This window comes from Sebastes umbrosus, chromosome 10 (genome assembly GCF_015220745.1).
Source record: "Sebastes umbrosus isolate fSebUmb1 chromosome 10, fSebUmb1.pri, whole genome shotgun sequence".
Lineage (NCBI taxonomy): Eukaryota > Metazoa > Chordata > Actinopteri > Perciformes > Sebastidae > Sebastes > Sebastes umbrosus.
Window position 1 is genome coordinate 10,311,889 of NC_051278.1, and position 25,552 is coordinate 10,337,440.

Genomic DNA, 25,552 nt, shown 5'->3' on the forward strand with positions numbered 1-25,552 from the left:
CTTATATGGTCAACACAATACCTGCTAAAAATGGCCATGTTAACATTGTCATTGTGAGCATGTTAGCATGCTGACATTCAGCTCAAAGCAAGTATGGCTGCAGACTTTTAGGAGACTTGGAAAGCTTTAATTGCCTGAAATCAATGTCTTGTCCATTTTGCACTTGCAGATAGGATTATTATTCATAAAGCTTAATGACACTCGGAAACACAAAACCATGGAATCTGATTACTGTCGATCGTTTTCAAACAAACGTTTCCTCATAGTCAACTTTTTGCATGGCCACTGGCCGACTTGCACCCCAAACAAGAGTAAAAATAGATTTCTTTGTTCACAGAAAGAATATAAAAATACAAATTTCCCAAGAGATTCCAACCCCAACCAGAGTTTGAACATATTTGTTATAGTTTTGTGTGCTGTTGTCGTACCAGCCTGCAGCCAAATGCGTTCCAGCATGGTCCAGATGTAGGTGGGTCCTTGGCGCCGGGTGGAGCTGAGGTCCGACACCTCAGAGAGCGCCGCTTCCAGACGAGACGCTGCAACTGACGAAGGGCTCAGCGAACCTGTGAAGGGAATCAGAATCAGAATCAGATATACTCCATTGATCCCCGGGGGGAAATTTGGACGTTACTGATTCTCTTATGTAAACATAAAGAAATGTAAGAAAATATAAATAAAGGAGTAAGTAACATGTAAAATAATGTGCATAATGCTGCAAAATATATGTAGAGAAATATAAGTAAATAAGAAGAAAAAGAAATGAGAATATAAGAAATATGTGCAAACATATGCATTAAAGACATACAATATATAACAAATAACCACAGTCCAAATGAGTCAAGGAAAAATGAAAAAAATGCTGAGAAGTGGGATCTATTAAGTGTGTTAAATATAACTGCAATTATAACATAAATATGAATTAAATAAGAATATTTCTTGAAATGTACAGAATGTAACAATGAATACATTAATATGTTACAGATACTGAATGATATACAATATTTTGTCCCAAATATGTACTAAAGCATTCAGATTTAATTAAAAACCCTTCAAATATGACAGAAGTGACGCATTCTGAGAGCATTCAGTCTTTGTTAATATCCAGAACATCAATAGATTTCCTGTGACTGAATGGCAGGTGAACAGACCTCTGACCCACAAGATGTGGTGGTGAGTCACATCATTGATATTTAATGTTTCAGGCAAACAGTTTTTTAATCCAATAGGTCAAATGCCGGCAGATTCGGGACTGACCTACGCATTCACCTTTCTAACTGATATTTACCCAACACCAGCGAAAAAGGAGGATGTGTTTAACTTAGAATAAATCAATGCAGCATGTGTCAATCCGACCATGTGTATTAGAAAGACTTTAACCAGTGAGAGAAAGCAGACCGGTGGAGGCGTCCTGGAAGTCAGGCAGGGTGAGGTGGATGGAGGGTTTCCTGGCTCCGGGGCTGACCTCTGCCCTCTCAGCCATCGGTAGACTGCTGCTGTCATCCGTCTCACTGCAACACACACATTCAGTACAGTACAAATGTAATGAACACACTCACATGCACAGATATACACTACATGGACTGACCTTAGAATTATACGGTTCTGTAAATACTTCACATCAAACGGTTCTTTGACAAGTTATTAACATGTGTGTAGGTTTGCATTTAGATTTGACCATCAATGAACAAATAATTAGAAAAAAATCTAATAGAAAAATAAAGTTTTTATTAGTTTTCTTTCTGTTATAATTCCAAGCAAAATATTGTAGGTGTTTTCTGGAAGGTTTCTGCTCAAGAAAGACTTATTTAAGATGTTATAGGATGTTGATATTATATATTTAGAGCACCTTTAGGGTTCCTGTTAATATGATGAATAATAGAGAACTTTACCGCATATCAGTTTTACTATCTAAGATGTGAAATCTTTGAAGCTCAATAAACCGCTCAGATCGCAGATAGAACCATGAAAGATCAGAGTGCATGAATAAACACACACTAACACACTATGGTAATCAATACCGCAGCAGCAGAAGATTCCAGCTTCAGCATGCACAGCACCACATTCATACAGTACACATGATAAGCAAAGATGCACAAACACACATCTGGCATGCACACGCTGACCTGGAGCGGCTGACATCGTAGCGGCTCAGCCAGTTCTGCAGCATCTCTTCACAGGTCTGCAGGGCTGCAGCCGGGCCGAAGAGGGCCTCTTCAAGCTTCACCTTTGAGAACAGCAGACTGGACCAGAAAACACGCACACACATTACTCATCTTAGTTTTACCTTGTGCTGCATGTTCATGTTTTATTACCACATCATGCACTTGTATTATACATTTAACCCTCTGAGACCCACAATAGACCCGTTTTGGTCTTTTTTTAGGGGGGTACAGGGGGTCTTTAGGGGGAGATAGCAGGGCAGCAGTAGATGTCACATAGAAGTGGTGTACATCATCTGTCAAGATGTTGAAGTACAGTACATGATGGTCATCCCCATGCTCTATTATGTCTCCTAAGTTGTTGCAGCAATTTTTGGGTTGATACCATTTGTTAGAAAGATTTGGTGCTAAATTTAACTATTTTTTACTACTCGAGAATTGATAAAAACGATCAATAATCCCTCCAAAATACCAAATTAAGACACCAAAACCTTGAGGAACACCATAGAAAAAGCCATGATGTGATTCGGTTTCAGAAACTGGAGATTTCTGCAAGAATTGCATTTTTTGGTAACTGGATGGCTCTGGAATGGTTCTGAAAACTGCTCAGGAGCCCCCTTATTATCAACATACCTAGGAAAGCCATCCATCCTCCGAATGTCCTAATGTAGGTCTCGAGTTTGTGGTAAAGTTTCATGAGGCTGTGATTATCCTAGAGGTCACAACAGGTCATTTTATACAGTGAGGCCAAATTAAAAAAAATGGTTTCACTACAATGAAATGGCTCCTATGGGAATTAACATCATCACACATGAATACAATTGGGCCCATTGGATCCACAAGAGTCTCAGCTTTACAGTGATACCAAATGTATGTAATTCAAGACTGTTTAGGGACCCCAGTATGCAGAAATGTTCACACCATTTTAGAATAGGAGAAAATTAGCATGACATGGTTGGTACCAATGGATTTTCTTAGGTTTTCTAGCTCTAAAACTGAACCTCTGAAAGACAGTAAAGTTGATCGGGACGGGTTTCAGTGGGTTAAAGTTGACTGAAAACAGTATCTGCTGTTTTTGTACCCGTACGGATATTAAACTGTAAACTGAGTGACATGGAATAATGTTTATGTGGGCCCAATCCCACTCAAACCTGTTCTTATTATCACTGATCACATTAACCTGAGCATGAACACACAGCATGATGATACTCAGTGAAAGGTTTACAATGACCTTTCAATTTTGTTTATAAAAATAAAGAATATGCATACACATGTACAAGTGTTTGAGCTTCTACAGTAGCCGCGTAAGTGCTGAGGACCCATCAACATCTCACTGATGCCTGAGGCCCACGGGGATCGATATAAACAGAGAGGGGGCAAAGATAGTCATCAAGAACAAGCTCCAAGAGTGTGTGTGTGTGTTGAGAGGTTGATGAGTAGAGGCCATGGAGTGTTTCTGCTCAGCCCTTTTAGTTGAAGACAACTGGTTAAGTGATGTGGGAGTCTCTGATGTGAGTGTGTGTGTAGTAATTGCCAGAAGGGGCTCTCAGAGGATGCAGTCTGTCATGGGCATCACTCATCCATGAGCGAGAAGAGAGAGAGAGAGCGAGAGAGGCAGAGAGACGATGGTGTTCACCACATCTGACGCCCATCCGCCTGCCTAGCTGTCCCGTCCACTGCCTCCCTGTTGTCGAAGGCTCCTCCAGGTCCAGGGGGAATAGAGGGAAGGAGGGAAATATGGATGGAGGGAGGGCGAGGATCAATAGCAGAGTGAGACGAGCTTGCGTCAGGGGAGAAAACTCTCGGTGAAATGCGGCTCGATACCGACTCACGGCTCGGTGGATGATTGGGGGAAGGGTGTATGGAGGAGAAGATGGAGGGATGTTGGAAAAGAGAAAAAACGGAAAATGTGTGTGGGAGGAAGGGGGTTGGATTTTCTGACGCGCGGATGACAAGTGCCGCCGAGGGACGTTGTGTTAAGGATACGCCTGCCAGTAGGGGTCCACCAGAGTGTGTGATTGTGTGTGTCTCTAGGCTACCCATTACCACTGTGGCAAAGCATTTAGAAGCATTGTGACGGTATAAAGCCATCCTAGTGTTGAAATGTGACAGTGTGTATATCATGCGTACAAAGAACTGACTTCTCTTACTGTGTATCCTCCTGGACGTACAACATGAAGAACTACCTACACTGAGTTTACTGGAAACTCTCAAATAAAAGCTTGTATTCAAATAATGGTAAAGTCTCAAACACACACTGTTTAACACAAATACTGGTTTCATTCAGCTTTGCTGTTTTTTTCTACGTTAAGCTACCGTTTATGAAACTCAGCACTCTGCTGATTAAAAAAATTAAAAGTAGAAGGTACAAACTTGTGTACATATACAGTACATTTCTGGGGAGAAGTTCTTGGTTATTTGCAACCAGAAGTGACATGAGAGGGTGGAGCTAAGTACAACTGAACGCTGAATAAGACATTTTTTAGGCGACAAAATGTTACAATTAACTTTCATTGACTGAAAACACACTGTGAAAGGGTTAAAGCTGTAAGACGAAAACACGGACAACTCCCAAACCAGACAATGCCGTGGTAGCGACCTGTCAATCACCAGGTAGCCCCATCCTAAAGCATACCCTTCTTTATGGATATATATTTGACTCTAAATGGGACCATAATTTACTAAATGAACATCATGCTGTATTGAAGAAGACTTGAAACTAGCGATTGAGATCATAAACTCATGTTTACAATGTTTACTGAGGTAATAAATCAAGTGAGAAGTAGGCTCATTTTCTCATAGACTTCTATACAATCAGACTTCTTTTTGCAACCAGAGGAGTCGCCCCCTGCTGGCTGTTAGAAAGAATGCAAGTTTAAGGCACTTCAGCATTTACTTCACTTTTCAGACCGCGTAGTTAGCCACTGATGGCACTAACCTTTTCATTTTGGGGTCAATTTTTGTTGAATTCAACAACTATGGCACCACGTCTGACTGGATTCTTCTCCGTGGCAACAGCTCATGGGTATTGTAGTATTTAGAGCCGGTGGCCATGCCAAAATGATGGATAAAGCATGATTTCTTAGAAACAAAATTGTTCTGAAATAATTGAAGCACCTAACATAAACATGATATGATTATCCGGGAGAGTCCAGTAACATTGAGGATATTGTTGAAAGAAAAAAAAACACTTCCGGAGCCAGCAGCCCGCTGAAAAAACAGCAAAGTAGAAGCCAGTGTAATAGAGTAAACATGGCGGAAGACTTGCATTAACATGCATTTGCATTAACAGCAAACAATACTGTTTGGTAGCAAATCAGAAAATGGTGTTGGTTGTACTAAAATATGATAAAATATACTTACTAAAAGTCACAAATAAAACTCTTTCTCTTATTTAAAGCTGTTTCAACTAAAGCCCTTATTCTCACTGCAAGTGAGGCCACTATTTGAGGATTTAAACCTTTGTAATTAACCACTATGAGTCTTTACAAAAGGGTTTCATCGTGTATATTATAGTAGTATCCCACTGATCTAACTCATCCAAGTACAGAGTGTTTTCCACCTTGTTATTCACAAACTCGATCACAGCCAGTGTTTCCCCTCGCAGCTTCACAAAAGATAGGTTTCATCAGCACTCAAAACTACACGTCAGATTACAAAAGATGTCATTTCCAGGCTCCTGGGAATGAGCCTGGTGTGTGCAGAGCGTAGTGTTTGAGGACGGATGGCGGCGAGCGGTGTAAATGCTCGGCGGTGGCCAGCTAAGAGAGCTGCCAGCGTAAACTCCATATAAAAATAGCTAATAATGTTCCCTTGAAAAAAAAAAAGTGATGCATCTACAGTACTACTCATTCTGCACTCCCACAGATCAGAGTGTGGATTCTCTACAGGCTGCATGCAGACAAACAAACAACACAGTATATTTAGATATATGCATATCTATATATACAGTTTAATATATACAATGTAGTGCATGCATAGAGATTAACACACACAAGCCTGTGCAGACAAGCTTGCTTTGTGTAAACCAGGCATGCATGTGCACGCTAGCACAGATGCACATGCACACAAACACACTTGCTCATGCTGCAACATCCCGTTAGATGAATGCAGAATCAAAGGCTGGGATTAATCATTCTCTTTAGTACAAACTACGAGACCACGATCTCTCTCTCTTTCTCTCTCTCTCTCTCTCTCACACACACACACAACCCTCCCCCTCTCTCCCTCTCTCGCCTCTCAATCTGTAGCAGAATCCCATTTCACATTGAAATGCATGCCTGTTTACTGGGTGATTAAAATTTCAAAGAAAGGGAGAAACGGAGACGGAGAGATAAAAAAGATGAGAGGCAAGGAGAGAAAGAGAGGGCGAGAAAGATGGAGTGAGAGGGGGAAGAGATGGAGAAGGAGCCGGGGGTAGAGGATGTGGGAGAAAAAGGAGGAAGGAGAAATTCAGTGTGCTACAGTGAGCTGACAGTTTGCTGTGGTGCAGAGACGCAACGGCTAACAAGAATCACACACATGCACACACACACACACGCACACACACACACACACACACACAGTGACACACAAACATGTATGTGCCAGTTTACGATCTTGCACACACACACATCCCCCCATCACCACACACACACAGGACTGTCGCGGCATGCCCAGCACCGAGCACGATACAAGCTTTGATCTCTGATGCTCGCTCACACATCCAAAGCAAATGATATTCAGCGAGCTTGTTACTGAGAAAACACCTCCTTTCACTACCTCTCTCTCTCTCTCTCTCTCTCTCTCTCTCTCTCTCTCTGTCTCTGACTCTGAGGTCTGCAACTCGGCCTCAGCCTGACGTGTCCCGAGGGTATTGATATGTTCTGGCCGAGTTTGGATTAATGTTCATGTGCATACTGACGGTTTCGGTTGGGCTTAGGGCTAAAATATTGTTGATAATTAAATGTTACAACCAAGTAGGCTTCTTTTTTCAGTGTGTGTAAACTGCATCCATAGTCTATATAGATGGACGACGCGTCTCCACTTCCTCCCACTGTCCAGATGTGACGCCAAAATACTGACTTATTTTATGTCGTAGGCTCTCAGAAAATTATGAAAAATGACGATCAGTGTTTCCCAAAGCCCAAGATGACGTCCTCAAATGTCTTGTTTTGTCCACAACTCAAAGATATTCAGTTTACTGTCATAGAGGAGCAAAGAAACTCTTAAAAACTCGCTCAAACCGATAAATCGATTACCAAAATAGTTGGCAATGAAGTTGACAACTAATCGATGAATCGGTTACTCGCTGCAGCTCTAAATACTATTCACAGTGATCATTATCGACAGATTTATATAGCAGCAGACTAGACTGTGTGTTTGTTACCCTGCTACACTCAAACCGGCACTCTGAGAGAGAGATGGAGGGATGAGAAAGTGTGTTAGCTGTCGGTCCCAGCAGGCCAGTTGAGCCCAAATGAATTGGGCCAGGTCAGGCTGAGGCTAACGTTTCAGGCCTGTAGAACTCTCTCTCTCTTCAGCTTTCAGTTGGCCCGGGTCAAATATGCTTTTCTGGCATGACCGACCAGTAAAATTATTATTAGAAACATAGATCAATGAAGCTTAGAGGTAATACAGCTAATGGACATTCAGTAAGAATTCATTTCAATTCAGCTGTTCCATTCAGTGAATTACCGGTTTATAGATCTGTATCTCTCTCTTTTTCTCTCATGACTCAATGTCTCTCGACCGCTCCATAACAACAGTTTGGGAACAACAACTGATGCTGCCTGCTCTACCCATATGACCTCATGGTTACCGGGGCGATGGGGATTCCTGGCGCAGAGAGCGATGTGATTGGCTGAGCCCGGAAAAGAGCTCTTAAATGGGTCAAAGCAGTCAAGTGTCTCTATGGAGGAGGTGTGTGTGTGTGTGTCTCAGTGTGTGATTGTGCATCTAGACGGAGAGAGAACAGATTTCATCTACATACAGTACTGATCAGTAAAGCTTGTGTAATTATAAAGCCGTCGTCTTTCCTGCATCCTCCCCCTCTGTCTCTGTGTTTTCTTCCTCCCGTCAGGCTCTTATGTACATCCTTCCTTCCCCTTCGTTGTCTCATCAATGTTCTTGTTTTTGTGCATTTCCTCTCTCCTCCTCTCCCTCCTGATGTATGGAGGTACCCCATCTGTCTGTGCTGGGACCGTGGAGGCCAACACTGACCCCAAATGGCTGTGTTATGAAATGCTTTACTGGGCTTAGAAATGGAGAGAAAACACATCAGAAGGATGATGCAACATGCTTCCATATTATGGTTAGTGTGAAATAATCAGCCTGGATAGTGTTCATAATAATGTTGTGAGCTTCCTCCACGGCTAATAAATGTTTTTAATGTGTTTGTTCAGGACTGGAATCCTTCCTGTGAGATAAACCAAAATGATGGTCCTATACTGCTGTTGATCTTCCTTCCACAATTTTATTTCAAGCTGGATTTTTATTAGAGATTTTAGTGACATATGACTTGACTTCTCTGAGTTGAGATCAAATTTTGGGGAAAAAACTCAACTTAAAAGAACAGTGCGTAACATTTTGGGGGATCTATTAGCAGAAATGGAATATAATATTCATTACTATGTTTTCATTAGTGCATAATCACCTGAAACTAAGAATCAGCTTGTTTTCGTTAGCTTAGAATGAGCCGTTTATATCTACATAGGGAGCGGATCCGCTTCAGAAACCGCCATGTTTCTACAGAAACAAGACAAACCAAACACTGGCTCTAGAGAGAGACTTTCACATTTTTACGTTACCTGAAAGGGTAACGTAGTTCTCCGACACACTTGTGAAACTGCGGTAACGCCAGCTGCAGAGTGCAAAACCGTGGTACCGCCAGTCACCATTTGATTTCCATTGTTCCTAAAGTAGCGTTATTATGGTAAGGATGGCCTCTGAGTGGGGCAAACAGCGTTACCACGGTTTTGCACTCAACGGCTCACGGTACCGCAGTCTTGGAAAGGGAGGAGTGAGCGGAGGGGGGCTCGGTTGGTTGCAATCTGCAACCACACCACTAGATGCCGCCAAATCCCACACACTGTCCCTTTAAATGCAACCACAAGGTTTTCATTCAGGAGACTGCTGTTACAATCAGCTGTTCGTTTGTGTCCCGTGTTAACAACGTTCAGTGTCATTTTCACTGTACAAACGTAGTAGTTTTAAGCCCAAACATGTAGTTCTTTCCTAAACCTAACTATAGTGGTTTTGTTGCCGAAAACAAAGTGACGCCAAAGGGCGTGACAAAGCGGGATGGGAACATGTTGGGACACCAGTGTTCGAGACCAGTTTTGTGTTTTTAAGTTACGTAAGTGACATGTTTTCTGTACTGATGTTACGTATTTTACTTAGTTTACGTACTTATTTTAAGCCCAACCATGACGTTTTTCCTAAACCTAACTAAGTGGTTTTGTTGCCCCTTGCTGGTACTCTACCTTTGTACATGCATGCAATATTCACACGGCTCAACGAGGCAAAACGTGACACTGACAAGCTATCCTCTGGTGGACAGGCGGGTCTATTACACACTTTGGCGCGATATCGGTTCGTACAACGTGTCCCAAAGCAAATCACTGAATCCCTCCCTCTCCCCAAAATGACTGTATTGAGTGTAAAAGTCTGTTTTTGTGTGTTTTAAACTGTTTAGTTTAGCAGACAGGTGGGTTAATGCGTTGGCCGACTCAGTTCTATCAGGAGAGCAGCGCTAGGGCTCGGGTCAGAGCTGCAGTGTTAAAAGGGTAAGGGTGTATGAGGGGCATAGGTACCGCAATGCAGACCTCCTCTCTGGCACGTCTAAATAAGGCGTCAAGTGTGTGAGTGTGTGTGTGTGTGTGTGTGTGTGCGTGTGTGTGTGTGTGTGTGTGTGTGTGCTTGGCCTCCAACACAGTTGAGCTGAGACACCCTATCCCTACGCAGAGGACTAGTGTTAGGACAGGGCCTCGCTGCACCACTCACTGGAGCTACTCTCTCACACACATAAAAAAACACCATACAAAGTCTAAAAGGTACAGCGATCGATCGCCTTATCCTCAGTCCAACAACATTTTTTCTGTTGCCTGAGTGTGAGTGGGACGGTTTAGTGGGTTTTACTTGAAGTTGCTGGGGTGCTGGCTGAGGGCCAGGTTCAGGGTGTCCAGGGCATGACGGTGGTGTTTCTGGGCGCTCAGCAGCAGCGTCAGCAGGTGGAGGGAGTGTAAGTCGTCCCCACGGAGAGATAAAGCTGCCTGCAGGGGCTCTATGGCTGCTGATACCTGCCACACACAAACACACACATACACATTCTCAGGTATAGCTTACACTCTGTTTCCTAATTGTTTATTAACAAAACACATAACTCTCCCATTGGTTTGATTATACCTGGCGCACAAGTGCCAGCTGCAGAGCCAGGTACATAGCGATCTGAGCATCCTGGGGGTCTAATGAATGAGCCCTGTGGAGGAGAGAGAGAAAACCCTCATGGTTCACACCGTGTTAGCGAAGATGCCAGGCGGGCAAACTTTTATGATTGGCATATAAAACAAAAACCTGGGTCTTAGTGGGATGAATAACGACGGAGTCTACAGCCACACTAGCAGCTCTTTGAGGCTGTATTTAGGCACACTGGTGCTTTGAGCTAAATGCTAACATCTGGTCAGACAAATGGTAACAAATGCCCTCACAAAGAACCTCCAGTTTGATGTTCCTAAATGCCCTATACTGTGTGTACTAGGAGACAAAATAGATGGGTTATCTGTAAGGAAAATTAGATTTGTAACACTGGGTTGTCGGCTTTATAGATTTAATAGGGATGGAAAGAGCTGCCGCCACATTAAGGCAGCTTTATCGGGGCCTAGAGGGATTGTGGGTACAGTAAGGTCATATTTGTACTCCCTACTGGATTATGTTTGCTTATGTTCACACGTTGTTTTCGGTGTTCTTTGTAGAACGTGGAGAATAGAAGAACAGGAACCTACTTGCTCAAAGCTCGCAGTGCTTTTTTGTTGTATTCGTCACGATCAGCTTTCAGAGCGGCTGGAGCGAGCGAGAGAGAGAGAGAGAGAGAGGACACAACCAAAAGTTTACTCGGCACAGTTTCAGCTTTAAAATTATATGTTATATAAACAGTGGGCTCAAATAGTCCTCACACCTAAACAGAAAAAAAAAGGGGTGCCGTTCCAAAATGACCATATAAAGAAATAGCTTGAAATATTACTTCACTTTCTTGATGGTAAATAGATGGAAGATTCTGCTCTCATGTATCTCTCTTTGTTGAAGTAAATACCAAGAAGGGGGAAACAGGTAGCCTGGCTCTGTCCAAAAGTATCGGACAGGATTTTCTTCCTGTTTTTTAATCTTCATCTTGTGTCGAACTATTCCCTTAAGGTCTGGTTAACTTTAGGTAACAACTAACATTTTGGGTAAGATTGTGATCATGAAACAAATGATAATGAATAGAAGTCAGGATTTGAATCGTGGTGAAATCGAGACGTTTTACAGCCTTCCACCTTTGCTTCTGAGACATTAATCGCATACTGATTAACAAAAGAAACGAACAAAAGAACGATACTGTTGTTTTCCCAGAGAGGATATCCTCAGTATATTTGTCTGTTTGTTGGTTTGTGTGTCCTTACCATTGGAGGCCTGTAAACTGCAGCAGAGTCCCAGGGACAGGTAGGCCCTCGGTAGAAACTCTCCGGCTTCTTCCCCCATAGACACCACATCCCGCGACAGAGCCTCGGCCTTCTCGAACTGGACGCACGCAAAAACATACACTCAATTAGCCACTGAAAAATTGTATATACTTCACTGGGCAGGTGAAATACTGAATTATTCTGCTGAGAATACAACTTGTGTTCAGGTTTTCTTCGTGCCCTTATCCTGCTTATATCCTAAATAATAATCCAAACCATTTAGTTTTCTTCACCGAAATTAATGTAATGCTGAGATATAGGCCAACTGTACATATATACTGTTGGCCGTGAAGCTTTGGCGACCCTTAGGCTGGGTCGGGACCCCCAGGCTGGGAACTAGTGACCTATAATATGAAACAAATAAATCTCTTTGTGAGGTACTGTAGGCAGGGTCTACAACATCCTCTCTTACATGAGCATGAGAGAGGAAGAACTCTGCAGCACTGAGGCGTAAACGTGGCTGAGGTGCAGCAGGGAGTGGACTATTGATGGCTGAGTCCGGTGTGAGTTTAGCGTGAGGACAGTCCGAGTAGATTCAAGGACAACGCAGAGTTTGCTGAAGGACACACACACTTTCGCCCACACACACGCAGCAGACTGCAGGCGGTGTGTGGCCGAGCCGAGGTGCTCTGAGCTGAGGAGAAAGTGTGTCACTCTGTGTGAGGTATGGCTGGTAGCGGGCGGGCGGGCGGGCGGGCGGGCAGGTGGGCGTAGGGGGGGTAATGTCTTTGACGGCACGACAGCGCAACAGCAAGCCAACTGCTCTGACACCATCCCCCCTCCTCCTCTTCTTCCACCCTTCATCCTCTCTCACTCTCTCTTTCTCTGAATCCAGCCCTTGCAAGTTCAAAGCCTGCACACAATAGTCATTTAAACACACAGCCCGTCCGTGCACATCGTAGCGGGATTTCACCATCGAGTGGTGTGAAAGAAGAACACGTCGCTGTAGTCGGGTGAAAACCTTGCATCTGCAAAACTGCTCTTCAGGAATTTATTGCTTTTGGTGCAGTTTCTAGTGATGTCATGAAGATCCTTTTTCACAAACATGTACTGTATAGGAGCTCTCTGAAAACCTGAAAAAATATAAATTGTCATGAGGTTTTGGTCTGGTCTGCGGGCTAGTGGGCCACAAAAACAAACATTGCTGGCTAGATAATAGTCCAGACTGTTCAGTGGAGCTGATGGTGGATAATGGTGGCCCATTTATGTAATGCCCCACTGCACTATGGCCACAGTGTCCCATTGTGATTAAGGCTGTAAGCTCCTTAGTGTCTCCGGCCTGCCATGATCTCCAGCCACTGACAGATGTGCTCCCTCTATTCGCCCCTGTTAGCTCCTCTTTTCTAATCTCTGACCCCTTTCTCTCTCTCCCTCTCTGTCTCTCTCACCCTCACACTCGCTCTCTCCTACTCTAAAAACCTCTGTTGATGTGACTTCCTCCCTCCTGCCCCGATGGCGAACAGCAGGACTACATCCAAGCTGGCCGGGCTTTACAGGGATGCGTATCTGCCCGAGTGACCCCAGTGTCAACCCTGAAACATTAGCGACACATTGCTGCTGTGTTATGCATCTCAATGTAAATATTCTATAAAGCAGCTGTCCACGTAGTGACCTCACCTTTCGGCTTATCATTGTGTGAGCGTTCGCTGAGGGGGGGAAGGCGTTCAAAAGCAGATTTGTGGTATCTCATTAGTTCCAGATGAAGAATTGATTCTTGCTACTCTGTCTGTAATCCTGTGAAACCTTTAGCCTATATTCTGTATACTTGTATGGCTTTGTGACAAGTCCATATTCTGTTGACATTGACTGGATGGGATTCTTTAAAGCTAAAGTGTGTAGGATTTAGTGACATCTAGTGGTGAGGGTGCAGATTGCAACTCGTGCGTGCGTTAGACTCCTTGGTCCGTGTTTCAAGATGGGTCGGGTGGGTTGCCGACATCCCCGAGGACCCCTGGCGCCTTTTACGTGGGCCAAGCCCTGATCTGGCGGCACGACGCGGTTGGGGCGCACTGAGGACAGACCGCCCCGGTGACACTTTGTCCACGGCCCCGCGAAGCACCTTCACCCCGAGCCTTTCCATGCCGATCTAGAGCCGGTTGCGGCGCACCGCCTCGTATGCGGTACTCCCCAGCCTGCCGTGTCGCTCACAACCTCCAGCTGGCTGTTAACGAGGGTCTTTTGGCACAGAGAAGTACTCGTATCGGTACTCGGTATCGGCGAGTACCCAAATGTAAGTACTTGTACTTGTACTCGGTCTGAAAAAAAGTGGTATCGGTGCGACCCTTCAGAATTATCTAGGGACCCCTTTAATGTTGATGTAAACATCTGCTTCTCTGTATCTACTGTATCTACTCTCTAAATAGAGGAGTTAAACTTAACAGACAAAAAAACAGCTCCACCTACACAGCAACTCATCCACAGACAATTTAAACGTGTCACTGCAACAAGTATCTCTGGGAAATGTAGAGCAAAAACATCACAGCAAGAGCACCGAATATGATTCATAGGTCATGATTCTAATCTTGGTTAGTCTTGTCGGTACATGGCTCAGGCTCACAGACTCTCAACTTCATGTGTGTGTATTTGAGTCCAGGCGTGTGCGTGTGTAATGTGTATTGTTTTCGTATATAAGCGAATGTTTTTGTGTGTATTCACCCAGTGCAGTTGACCAATGCAGACTTTAGCAGCCAATAGGGGCAACGAGGGGTCTTCTGGTCTCATCCTGGCACACTCTTTAAATACAGACACAGCACCAACCCCCTGGAAGGAACACACACACACACACACGCACACACACAAATGTCACTGACAAATTGTGATTCATGTGCACGCAGCAACAGCAGCCAGTTATCACGCAGCCACAGATGACACGGATCGCGTTTAAGCGAGTGCATCAAACACACATCAACTGTCCTTACACAGCCCTAATAGACCCATTTAGACACACAGTCACTTAATACATGTAGGTCAATCATTAATGGACCACGTGCACGCTCACATGCACACACGCACACACGCACACGTTCATACACACACACCCGAATGGCCCTAAATAGAAGCGGATCTGACGACACTGAGGCGGCCCCTTCTCCTTCTAGGGAGCAGCCTATTTCTAGAGCTCTCCATTGATCTGCAGTGTCACTTTATCCTGCAGCCCAGATCAATTTTTCTGTCACACGCACACACACCAATGGAGAGAGAGAGGATTGTAAGCTCCTTTCGAGGACTCCCATTTGAAGAATATCATATTTTTTTACAACAATATTTATCTTTATTTAGCATCAAATGGATTCAATAGTAATTCCCAATCATTTCAAGTTGTTTTTTTGCAATAGCAGATGAGAGTTGCCATGAAAGACAACAGATTCTGTACTAGAGGGTTTAGCCTAATAAGGTAGTTTTGTGTACTTTTGTTTGCAATTAATATACTTGGCAATATCTGGATCAACCCGTGCTTCTCCAAGCACACTTATCCGTGAAAGCTATTTGTTGCACGTCTGGACATGAGGGTGAGGAAGGAGCGCAGCAGTGTACAGGACAGAGGTATGGCAGAAGATGGATGTCACCTTCGGGTGTGGCGTGGGCGGCGTGGCGTGTGTGAGGAGCTGCTGTTGCTGCCGGTTTATAAGGAGAAAATGAGCTCACCTTCCCGGCCGCCATGAGTGACAGGCCCAGCTGGTGCCAGAGGTGGAACTCGTTGAATGAAAACTTCATGGCTCGCTCCAGACACTGCGAGGAGAGACACAGAAATATGTTTAAGTGATATAATTCATACAAATGGGATGCGTGGGTTGAGGTTCAGGCAGAGTCTGGCCAGGTTAACACAGACTGAGGCCAAAAAATATAAAAGAAGATGTGAAATGTATGAAAAATGTGTGCTGAAATTGTCCACAGCCATTAGGAGACCAGTCAGGAAAGCCTTGATTAGGAACATTAAACTGAATGGCCACTCTTCTTGACTAAATGTTTCTAGCTTGAAACGACTGTCAGTCACCACTCACCACCCACTCAGCGATGTTTCAGTACATAATGATGTGATTGATTTGTGTGTGGACGAGCAGAGGATGGCGTGGAGCGCCGCTCAGTCAGATGTTGTCAGTCGTGCAGAACCAGGAAAGAGGTCTGCCTAATATTCTGATTAAATAATGTGCACTTAGTAGAAAGGCTGCCGGCCATTTAACATGCAGACAAATATGTCCCGCTGTATGGAGCTAATTGTATTACTGAAAATATACTGCGGGTAATTCTTAAATGATACAATGAATGAACTAAGCTGCGTATCAAGTAAACATGCAGGAATACTTGTAAAGTTTGCTATTATGAAACTGCAACTGTCACTGCTGTTGCTACTTGCACGTAATGGTGGTGACCCTTAACCCTGCTAAATCAGACCCCCCACACACACAACAAATCCCAGTTTAACCCCTGGTTAGGGGGTTAATATGCAGACATGGAATTACAGTTCAGACTAATTGGGATGCAGGAAACAGAAAACTGCCAATAGTTAAGACACAATGTGCTGATGTTAAGCAGGCATAATATTTATGTTCACCATATCTTAGTTTAGCATGCTAACATTTGTTATTAGCACTAAACACAAAGTACAGCTAAAGCCGATAAGAATGTCATTAGTTCTGCAGTTATTTGGCAGGTGGCAACCTCCGGGTCTGAAAGTGAAGTCAATGCAGAAGTGCGTTAAACTTGCATTCTTTCTGACAGCCAGCAGGGGGCGACTCCTCTGGTTGCAAAAAAAGAGTCCGATTGTATAGAAGTCTATGAGAAAATGACCCTACTTCTCACTTGATTTATTACCTCAGTAAACATTATAAACATGAGTTTATGGTCTCAATCACTAGTTTCAAGTCTTCTTCAATACAGCATGATGCTCATTTAGTAAATTATGATCCCATTTAGAGTCAAATAGACCATTAAGCAGGGTATGCTTCAAAAGTGAAGGGATCACCAAAATCATAAGGAGTCATTCACTGAGGACCTTGAATACCTTTCATGGCAATCCATCCAATGGTCTGGATCAAAGTGGCGGACCAACTTACACATTAATGCACCCGTAATATTAATGCAATAATTTAACATATATAATAATACATGACTCTGAAAGTAGTAATAGAATGTACTTTTATTAAATATATTTTTGATAGCAGTACTTTTCCTCGTAATGGAATATTTTTACTGCTTTCATTTAACAAGATTTAAATATTTCTTCATGATTACCATTAACTAATTTTATTTTGCAAAAATGTCAAATCATTCAATTATTTCTCTACAAGCCTTCAGCATTTTTCTTTTATTATATTCTTAGGATGAAAGATCTATGTATCTGCATAATCCAACCTCATAATAATAATAATAATAATAATAATAATAATAATAATAATAATAATACAGTGGTTCCCAAACTTTTTCACATCAAGGACCCCTAAACTGACACAAACTAGACCAAAGACCCCGATCTGATATGATTTTTGCTTGCAGATGTTTTATTATTGTGTTATTTATAGATGGAATTACAGTAAAAAATAAATCATTCTCCTTTTTGCTGAGGACCTGTGGATCTGGGACTGTACTAATACATACCTGTGTGTCCTCCAACTGAGATGTGATATTAGAATCAGGCGCCTCATGGATTGATTAATGCTTCAGTAAGTCTGTAATCAATCAACGTGAATCTTCTTCATCCCATCAGAGATGGATCGCACTGACTGCCTGACATCTAATTCTTAATAGATGGCCCATACTGGCCTCATATATCAGCAAACTGATCCACTGGTCTAAGTGGAACTACCGCAGTGTGTGAGCGGTACTCCTCATAGAGATGACTGATGCGATCTATGAATCAGTCAGACAGGTGGACAAACCTAATTTTAGACAACCCCTCTCGCCTCCGCCTCCCTAACTTCCTACATCTGGGTAGAGGTCACATTATAGGGTTGGGTAGCAGAAAAATTGAGAAGATGGAGGAGGAATTTGGAGCGAGATGCTGGAAGAAAAAGACACCCTTTGCTCAAAGTGATAAGGACATTCATTTAAAAGTTTGGCAAAGGCAAAGCTCTCACTAACACATCTCATCTCTCACGCTTTTGCTCTCTTCCCCTCAGACCTCCAGCGTGGCGTCTCTGTTTGTGTGTGTCGCCCTCACCTCAGACAGCATGTCGTACTGCCCCCTCCTGGCCATGCCGATGGTGAGCAGGTCATAGACAGAGGTGGCATCCTGCAGGCTGGCCTTGCGAGCCTCGGCCTGGTCTGGCAGACGACTGATCACCGCTTCGCCGCTGGCCTGGACGGACAGAGATGCTGAGTGAGGAAGAGGAGGCGGAAAGGAGGAGGAAAACTAAGGAAGGGAAAGATGGCAATACTGATGGTCTTGGCAGAAAGGTAAGGGAAATACTCAAGAAGGCAGAGTGTGTCTCACCATGGACTCTGTGATGAGCAGCAGCAACACAGCCTCCTCTACCACGTCCTGAGGACAGAAGCAACTGCCAGGACACAGAAAACAGGAAATAGTGACAGGAAGTCCATCCCTCACACACACACACACGGCTCGTCCAGAGGTAGATTGCCAGATTGCTGCGTGTCGAGTTTCTGTCTCACTTGCCGTGCTGTAACACAACCCGGACCACCCTGGGTGTATCACTTCACAGCCCTATCTCATATGTCACACACACACTGGCTCCTTCATTTCTTCCATCTCTACCTCTCCCCTCCCTCTCATTCATCACTTTCTTTGCGTCTCCTCCCTCTCTGTTCGGCTCCGTGTCCTATTAAAGGACACATTTACCAGACGCCGCCGTGGCCTTTTCAAAAGAGGCAACCGATGACAAAAGCCATGAACAATACTCAGCTATTCCTCAGGGGTGAAGTCTCCTGTTCCTCCCCTCCTTCTAATCTCAGACATGGATTTAGATCTTCACTTATGATAGTGTGGGCAGGATTAGTCATGTGGCGGTGACTAAGTTTGGCTCGCGGGGCCCGAGCAACGAGCTCGCAGGATCCCTGCAAAGAGGGAAACGCAGAGACAAGGCAACAAAACGTTGATACGATTTAGTTCGATGCTGATGCAGAAAACCAGTTGGTCATGTCAGGACTGTGTGAGGCTTTTTCATCCCTTGTGAATATTATGTCATTTTATGATACAATATGTCATGTTATGTTCTTTAAAGGGAGATTTGTCAAGTATTTAATACTCTTATGAACATTGGAGTGGAAAAATATTCTTGCTTAATGCAAATGTATGTATATATTTATTATTGAAAATCAATAAATGACACAAAACAATTTCAACTATTATCAAGAAACCCTCACAGGTACATAAAAATATGCTCAAATCATAACATGGCAAACTGCAGCCCAACAGGCAACAACAGCTGTCAGTGTGTCAGTGTGCTGACTTGACTATGACTTGCCCCAAACTGCATGTGATTATCATAAAGTGGTCATGTCTGTAAAGGAGAGACTCGTGGGTACCCATAGAACCCATTTTCATTCACATATCTTGAGGTCAGAGGTCAAGGGACCCTTTTGAAAATGGCCATGACAGTTTTTCCTCGCCAGAATTTAGCATAAGTTTGGAGCGTTATTTAGCCTCCTTCTCGACAAGCTAGTATGACATGGATTGGCCAATGGATTCCATAGGTTTATAAGTTTCATATGATACCAGTATCTTCACTCTACCTTTAAAACCTGCTACAAAAAATTGCAATTTGCGTTAATGCGTCAAAGAAATTAGCGGCGTTAAAACAAATTTGCGTTATTTGCCTCACAGGTATTATAGGTGTAGTATTTGTTTCAGTTCTAGACCACACTGATTAGAGTAGGAGAGGTGTGTTATGGGACTCCTCACCTTCAATGACCCAGTGTTGCCTATGAGCTCTCTCTGGGAAAGTCTGTTAACTGACTTTCCATGTGAAAGGGTGTACTTTTACTTTGTGGAGACGTGACTCAGATTCCGCCTCCTGATGATGACTCAGTCTTTAGTATAAAAAAAACACTTGGACAAAGAGAATTGGAGCCAACTTCCAAGTGCTACATCTGTTGGGAGGATAGCACCTTGGACAAAACTGATAACCACATTGGCTGAAAGTCAATTGACTCTTAGAGATAACTGCTGCGGGCATAATACAGCGTCGACACAAAGGAGTAACAAAGCACACACCCAAGAGGCATCCCCCCTTTTCACACTGGGGCCGAAAACAGAAAAACTAAACCAAAACGAGCCAATCTTTTGCATTCGAACCTTTCACACCAAGGCCGACATGAATATCCACGTTCCGTGCACCGTCATACCATCCTTCATCATTCATCATTCATCATTCATCGTTGTCATGGACTTTTCAAGCAGCAGCAGCAGCAACGACGAAGGTAGAATAAAACACAAGGTAGAGACGTAGAAATGAAACAAACAAACCAGTCGGTGCCGTAACGTTGCGGTGGTTTGACAGTGGGGTAGATAGCGTCTTTGGAGGCGGCGGCCCCCTCTCTGTGGAGCCAGGCGGAGGGTGGGGGGCCCAGTGGGGGCCAGTAGCTGTCGTCACTGACGGAGCTCAGCAGCACCTCTGCTAGCTTCCTTGCTGCAGACTAAAAGGAAACCACAATATATTAACGGAATACTGTAAATCCTGAGTAGATGAGCAAACATACACATGAGAGCACTTATTAAAAGGTGCTAAATTTGATATCCAGAGCATTAATATAGCAGCAAACAACCATTTGCTATGTAAAGATATAGAGGAGTAACGGCGTCCTGAGCAGAGAAGGAAGTCACTCTCCCTTTCATTTATTCTCATCTTTTATCTTTTTTTGTGTTTATTAAAGAGTTTCATAAATCTGATGTATTCTTTTAATTATTATGATTATAGTCGGGTCGGAGTTGTGTGTGCCCCACTGGCGAACTAATCACCGCCGCTCTGCACTGTGCCCATACAGCACTCATTCAACGTTCATTCGGCACTCATTCAACGTTCATTCGATGCTTATTCGGCACTCATTCAACATTCTTTCGGCGCTCATTCGGCACTCATTCAACGTTCATTCGGCGCTCATTCGGCACTCATTCAACGTTCATTCGGCACTCATTCAACGTTCATTCGGCGCTCATTTGGCACTCATTCAACGTTCATTCGGCACTCATTCAACGTTCATTCGATGCTTATTCGGCACTCATTCAACGTTCATTCGGCGCTCATTCGACACTCATTCAGCGTTCATTCGGCACTCATTCAACGTTCATTCGGCGCTCATTCGGCACTCATTCAACGTTCATTCGGCACTCATTCAACGTTCATTCAGCGCTCATTCGGCACTCATTCAACGTTCATTCGGCACTCATTCAATGTTCATTCGGCGCTCATTTGGCACTCATTCAACGTTCATTCGGCACTCATTCAACGTTCATTCGATGCTTATTCGGCACTCATTCAACGTTCATTCGGCGCTCATTCGACACTCATTCAACGTTCATTCGGCACTCATTCAACGTTCATTCGGCGCTCATTCGGCACTCATTCAACGTTCATTCGGCACTCATTTGGCGTTCCTACAGCACTCATACGCCGGTTACTGACGCCATACCGACACACGGTGTCGTCGGAACCCTCTGGTTACCCCCCCAGGTAAACACTGTTAGCCCCGTCAGTATTGTTGTCATTGATTGCAGTGTTCTCACCGTTAGCTGCTAGCCTCCGGCTCAGCCAACGCCATGTTGAGAGCCGCAAGGAGGCAATCCCTCAATCATAGATATGCTCTGAATTTTGAATTTAGCACCTTTAATGTTTTCATCATACTTTGTGTATATTTTACTAATATGCTTCATTAAATTGCCTGTTGGGTTAACCTGTTTAAAGTTTTAACAAATAGCTACTGATCTACTGCCGATACACTATAGAATAATGTGTGTGTTTGTGTGTGTGCGTGTGTGTTTGTGTGTGTTTGTGTGTGTGAGAGACTTCTCACCTTCCTGAAGCTCTGGGACCCTCGTGACTCCACCACCCTGAGCACCCTACGCAGTTGGTGAGCACCCTGCGCTAGATGACTAACACAAACACACACACAAACAGTAGGCGTATATCCGTGTGATGTTTAGGTTGTGAAGTTGCAACATCGACAAAATAAACTAAGCTAACAGACATGTTATATTGTGGACAGAAGAACAAATAACAAACTGTTAATATCATAATGTTTACAGTAGTACAGAATGATAATAATAGCACTGATATTCTGACTACATACTGTCTCATACACCCAGAGTCACAGCTTGCCGTATTATAAACAATAGAGAAGTTCATAACTGGGGTGGCCAAAGTACGGCCTGTGGGCCAACTGCGGCCCGCTGCCCATTTTTAAATGGCCCGCAGTGAATTTTAAAAAATAAACCAGAATATGGCTTTAGCATATTTCTAATAAATTGCATTGTACATTGCACATCCTAATTCAAACACTAGATGTCGACTACATTTTGTGAAATTATGTCTGTCAATATTTTACCATTTCTGCCTGTTCTGTTTGTTACATCTTAATATCAGACTTTCAGATTTACATCTTATGTTCACATTTGCATCATAATCTTTTAAGTGGGCGCACGTGCATGTGATTATCATAAAGTGGGCATGTCTGTAAAGGGGAGACTCGTGGGTACCCATAGAACCCATTTTCATTTACATATCTTGAGGTCAGAGGTCAAGGGACCCCTTTGAAGTATGACATGGTTGGTACCAATGGATTCCTTAGGTTTTTCTAGTTTCATATGATACCAGTATCTTCACTCTAACTTTAAAACTGAGCCCGCTACAGCCTAAAAATCGCAAGTTGCGTTAATGCATTAAAGAAATGAATGGCATCAAAACAAATTTGCGTTCACTTTGACAGCCCTAATTTAAATTAACTTTAAGAGCAGCAGATACATAAATACTTTTTGAAACATATGGCACACCAATAAACTACTGTAATGTCAAACTGTATAGTAGTGTTGCGTAGTTATTTTGACAGAAAATTAATTTTCTGTTTCACATGTAGTTTGCTGGTCTAGAAACACAGATTGTCTTACAGTGTAACTAGTTGAAATCTATGTATTTACTATTGTGTGGCCCTTGACTGCTTATATTTTTCTGTATATGGTGTGACAGCCCTCTGGATCTCCTGTTTGGTCTGTCCCTTATAGGAGGGAAGCAGGAAGTATATCAATGATTATGATTAGCACCTGAGCCTGCTGCTCCTCAGCTTTAAGCTGGTGGATTCAGTAGGTTTCTCTCTCTCACCCTGGACATAATGGTTAGTGATTTGGGTTAAGTTGCTCCTTTTGTTTTCCTGGAGCAATACACCCAGTTGCTAGTGTTTCTAATATTTTGTCCACCCTTTTTTACATCAGTGATGGTAGAACTATTTTAAAAAGCACCTCTCTATACCTGTTTCAAGAACAAGTGAACATTATAACCTTCATGAAGGGTATGAGTTACTGCAGGACTGTTGTATTACACTGCACTAGATTCAGCCAGGTGTTCAAACACTACTTTGTTTATCTGAGTGTAAAGGAGCAACACTGACACCTGCTGGTCACCAACTAAAATGCATCTCTGCAGCACTGAGGTCAATCAGAATCAGATTTATTTGGCAAGTACATACACGTCAGGAATTTAACCCCCGTTTTAAGCATCTCTCTCAATGTACTTACACAGAAATAGAAATAGCAGCTAGGGACAAGGAAAACAAAGCTGGACAAATAAAAGTCAAGAATAGACAGGATTGTTAAATACACAACTAATGAAAAAATAGGTGTATATATAAATATATATATATATAAAGCACCATTAACCACCAATAAAATAAGAATAAAATAAAATGTCTATTTACACGCCAAGTGTTCCGTAAGTTGTAAACAATACAAATAGTGCAAAGTCTATAGTGTCAAGTGGTGCTTAAAAGCCGAAGGTTCCCTCCATAGAGGTGAAACTATAGCTTTTAATTTAAATTAAATAAATATTTTCATTATGGATTAATCTGCTGATTATTTTCTTGATCAAACTGACACCTTCATATGTCTTATTTTTTCCGACCAACAGTCTGAACCTCAGTGTTTCTGTTTAGTTCAATTAAAGACAAGGAAAAGGCTGAAACTATGAGATGTTTGTCTCAGGGTTGGTGTACTCACCCTCTCTGCAGCAGACAGAGGTAACCGCTCTGTAATGAAGCCTGCAGGAAGAAGCCCAGGTCGATGTCCACAGGTGGAGGTAGCAGACCGGCTTTGGCTGTCTTGGTGTGAGGTGTTGTTACCATCTGAAGATACACACACAACAAGGAGTATATTCAGTAGTTTATTCACTGTATTTAAACCTTTAGGTTGAAGTATATGTATGATGGCCCCTATTATTATATTGTTGGATTATTACTATTAATTAGGGTTGTCAAAGTTAACGCGATAACGCGTCAAAGCAAATTCGTTTTAACGCCACTAATTTCTTTAACACATTAATGCAATCGATCTTTCGGAGGTTGTAGCGGGCTCAACCTAAGGAATCTATCGGTACCAACCACGTCATACTAGCTTGTCGTGAAGGAGGTTAAATAACGCTCCAAACTTGCGCTAAATTTTGGCGAGGAGGAAACTAGCATGGCCATTTTCAAAGGGGTCCCTTGACCTCTGACCTCAAGATATGTGAATGAAAATGGGTTCTATGGGTACCCACGAGTCTCCCCTTTACAGACATGCCCACTTTATGATAATCACATGCAGTTTGGGGCAAGTCATAGTCAAGTCAGCACACTGACACACTGACAGCTGTTGTTGCCTGTTGGGCTGCAGTTTGTCATGTTATGATTTGAGCATATTTTTTATGCTAAATGCATTATCTGTGAGGGTTTCTGGACAATATTTGTCATTGTTGATTTACAATAGTAAATATATATATAAATTTGCATAAAGCAGCATATTTGTCCACTCCCGTGTTGATAAAGAGTATTAAATACTTGGCAAATCTCCATTTAAGGTACATTTTGAACAGATAAAAATGTGTGATTAATATGCAATTTATCACGATTAATCTTGGATAATCATGCGATTAATCAAGATTAAATATTTTAATCGATTGAAAGCCCTACTGTTGATACATTAATATGAATAATTTGAAGTTGGTTGAGTTGAATCTAATTAGGCTATAACTACTCTATATTCTTTTGGGCAGTTTAATCCATAACAAATTAATCTTATTTCATAAACTGATCACATATTGTGCATGTAAATTTTAATCTGAAAAGTAACTGTGAAATATATGAAGTAAGGTAGAAGTATGACGTCACATAAAATGAAATACAGAACCACTAAATATTATGATACTAAATACAGTATGTGGAAAATTTTAAAGACACAAGCAGGAAAGAAATTGATGAACACAGAAAATCTCTTCTGACAGAAAGATGTTCTAAAGACAGAATGTTTCTATTTTCAACCACACATGAAAAACATTCACACATATCATGCATTAATGTATAAAAGTCCACCTTATCGAGCTCCTGCAGGTAGGACAGAGAGGCGTCGCAGGCCCTGAGATAACAGGACAGACTCTCTTCCTCCCTCTCTGACAGACGGACACGAGACACTGCAGAAACCGTCTGGTGGTCCAGAGACAGACCTGGAACACAAGGAGAGACCGTCAGACCACCACATCCACCATCCACCAACAAACTAACCTA

The 25,552-nt window shown here is 42.8% G+C and overlaps 1 protein-coding gene across 4 annotated transcripts in view; it reads right to left on the reverse strand.

The window, feature by feature from the left end:
- ttc7a (tetratricopeptide repeat domain 7A) overlaps positions 1–25,552 on the reverse strand; it is a 61,879-nt gene that overhangs the window by 23,468 nt on the left and 12,859 nt on the right. Inside the window, exons 5-19 of one of the 4 annotated variants that reach the window (XM_037781948.1) lie at positions 25,361–25,491; positions 24,015–24,139; positions 21,824–21,902; positions 20,280–20,449; positions 18,288–18,351; positions 18,015–18,152; positions 15,503–15,586; positions 14,513–14,617; positions 11,798–11,915; positions 11,141–11,198; positions 10,545–10,617; positions 10,278–10,438; positions 2,124–2,240; positions 1,396–1,508; positions 429–563 (exon numbers count right to left, since the gene is read on the reverse strand). In XM_037781948.1, coding sequence (XP_037637876.1) covers positions 429–563; positions 1,396–1,508; positions 2,124–2,240; positions 10,278–10,438; positions 10,545–10,617; positions 11,141–11,198; positions 11,798–11,915; positions 14,513–14,617; positions 15,503–15,586; positions 18,015–18,152; positions 18,288–18,351; positions 20,280–20,449; positions 21,824–21,902; positions 24,015–24,139; positions 25,361–25,491 — 1,671 coding nt within the window. Of the gene's footprint in view, positions 1–428; positions 564–1,377; positions 1,509–2,102; positions 2,241–10,277; positions 10,439–10,544; positions 10,618–11,140; positions 11,199–11,797; positions 11,916–14,512; positions 14,618–15,502; positions 15,587–18,014; positions 18,153–18,287; positions 18,352–20,279; positions 20,450–21,823; positions 21,903–24,014; positions 24,140–25,360; positions 25,492–25,552 lie in introns of all 4 variants that reach the window. The other 3 variants (XM_037781947.1, XM_037781946.1, XM_037781950.1) reach the window with 3 other exon arrangements.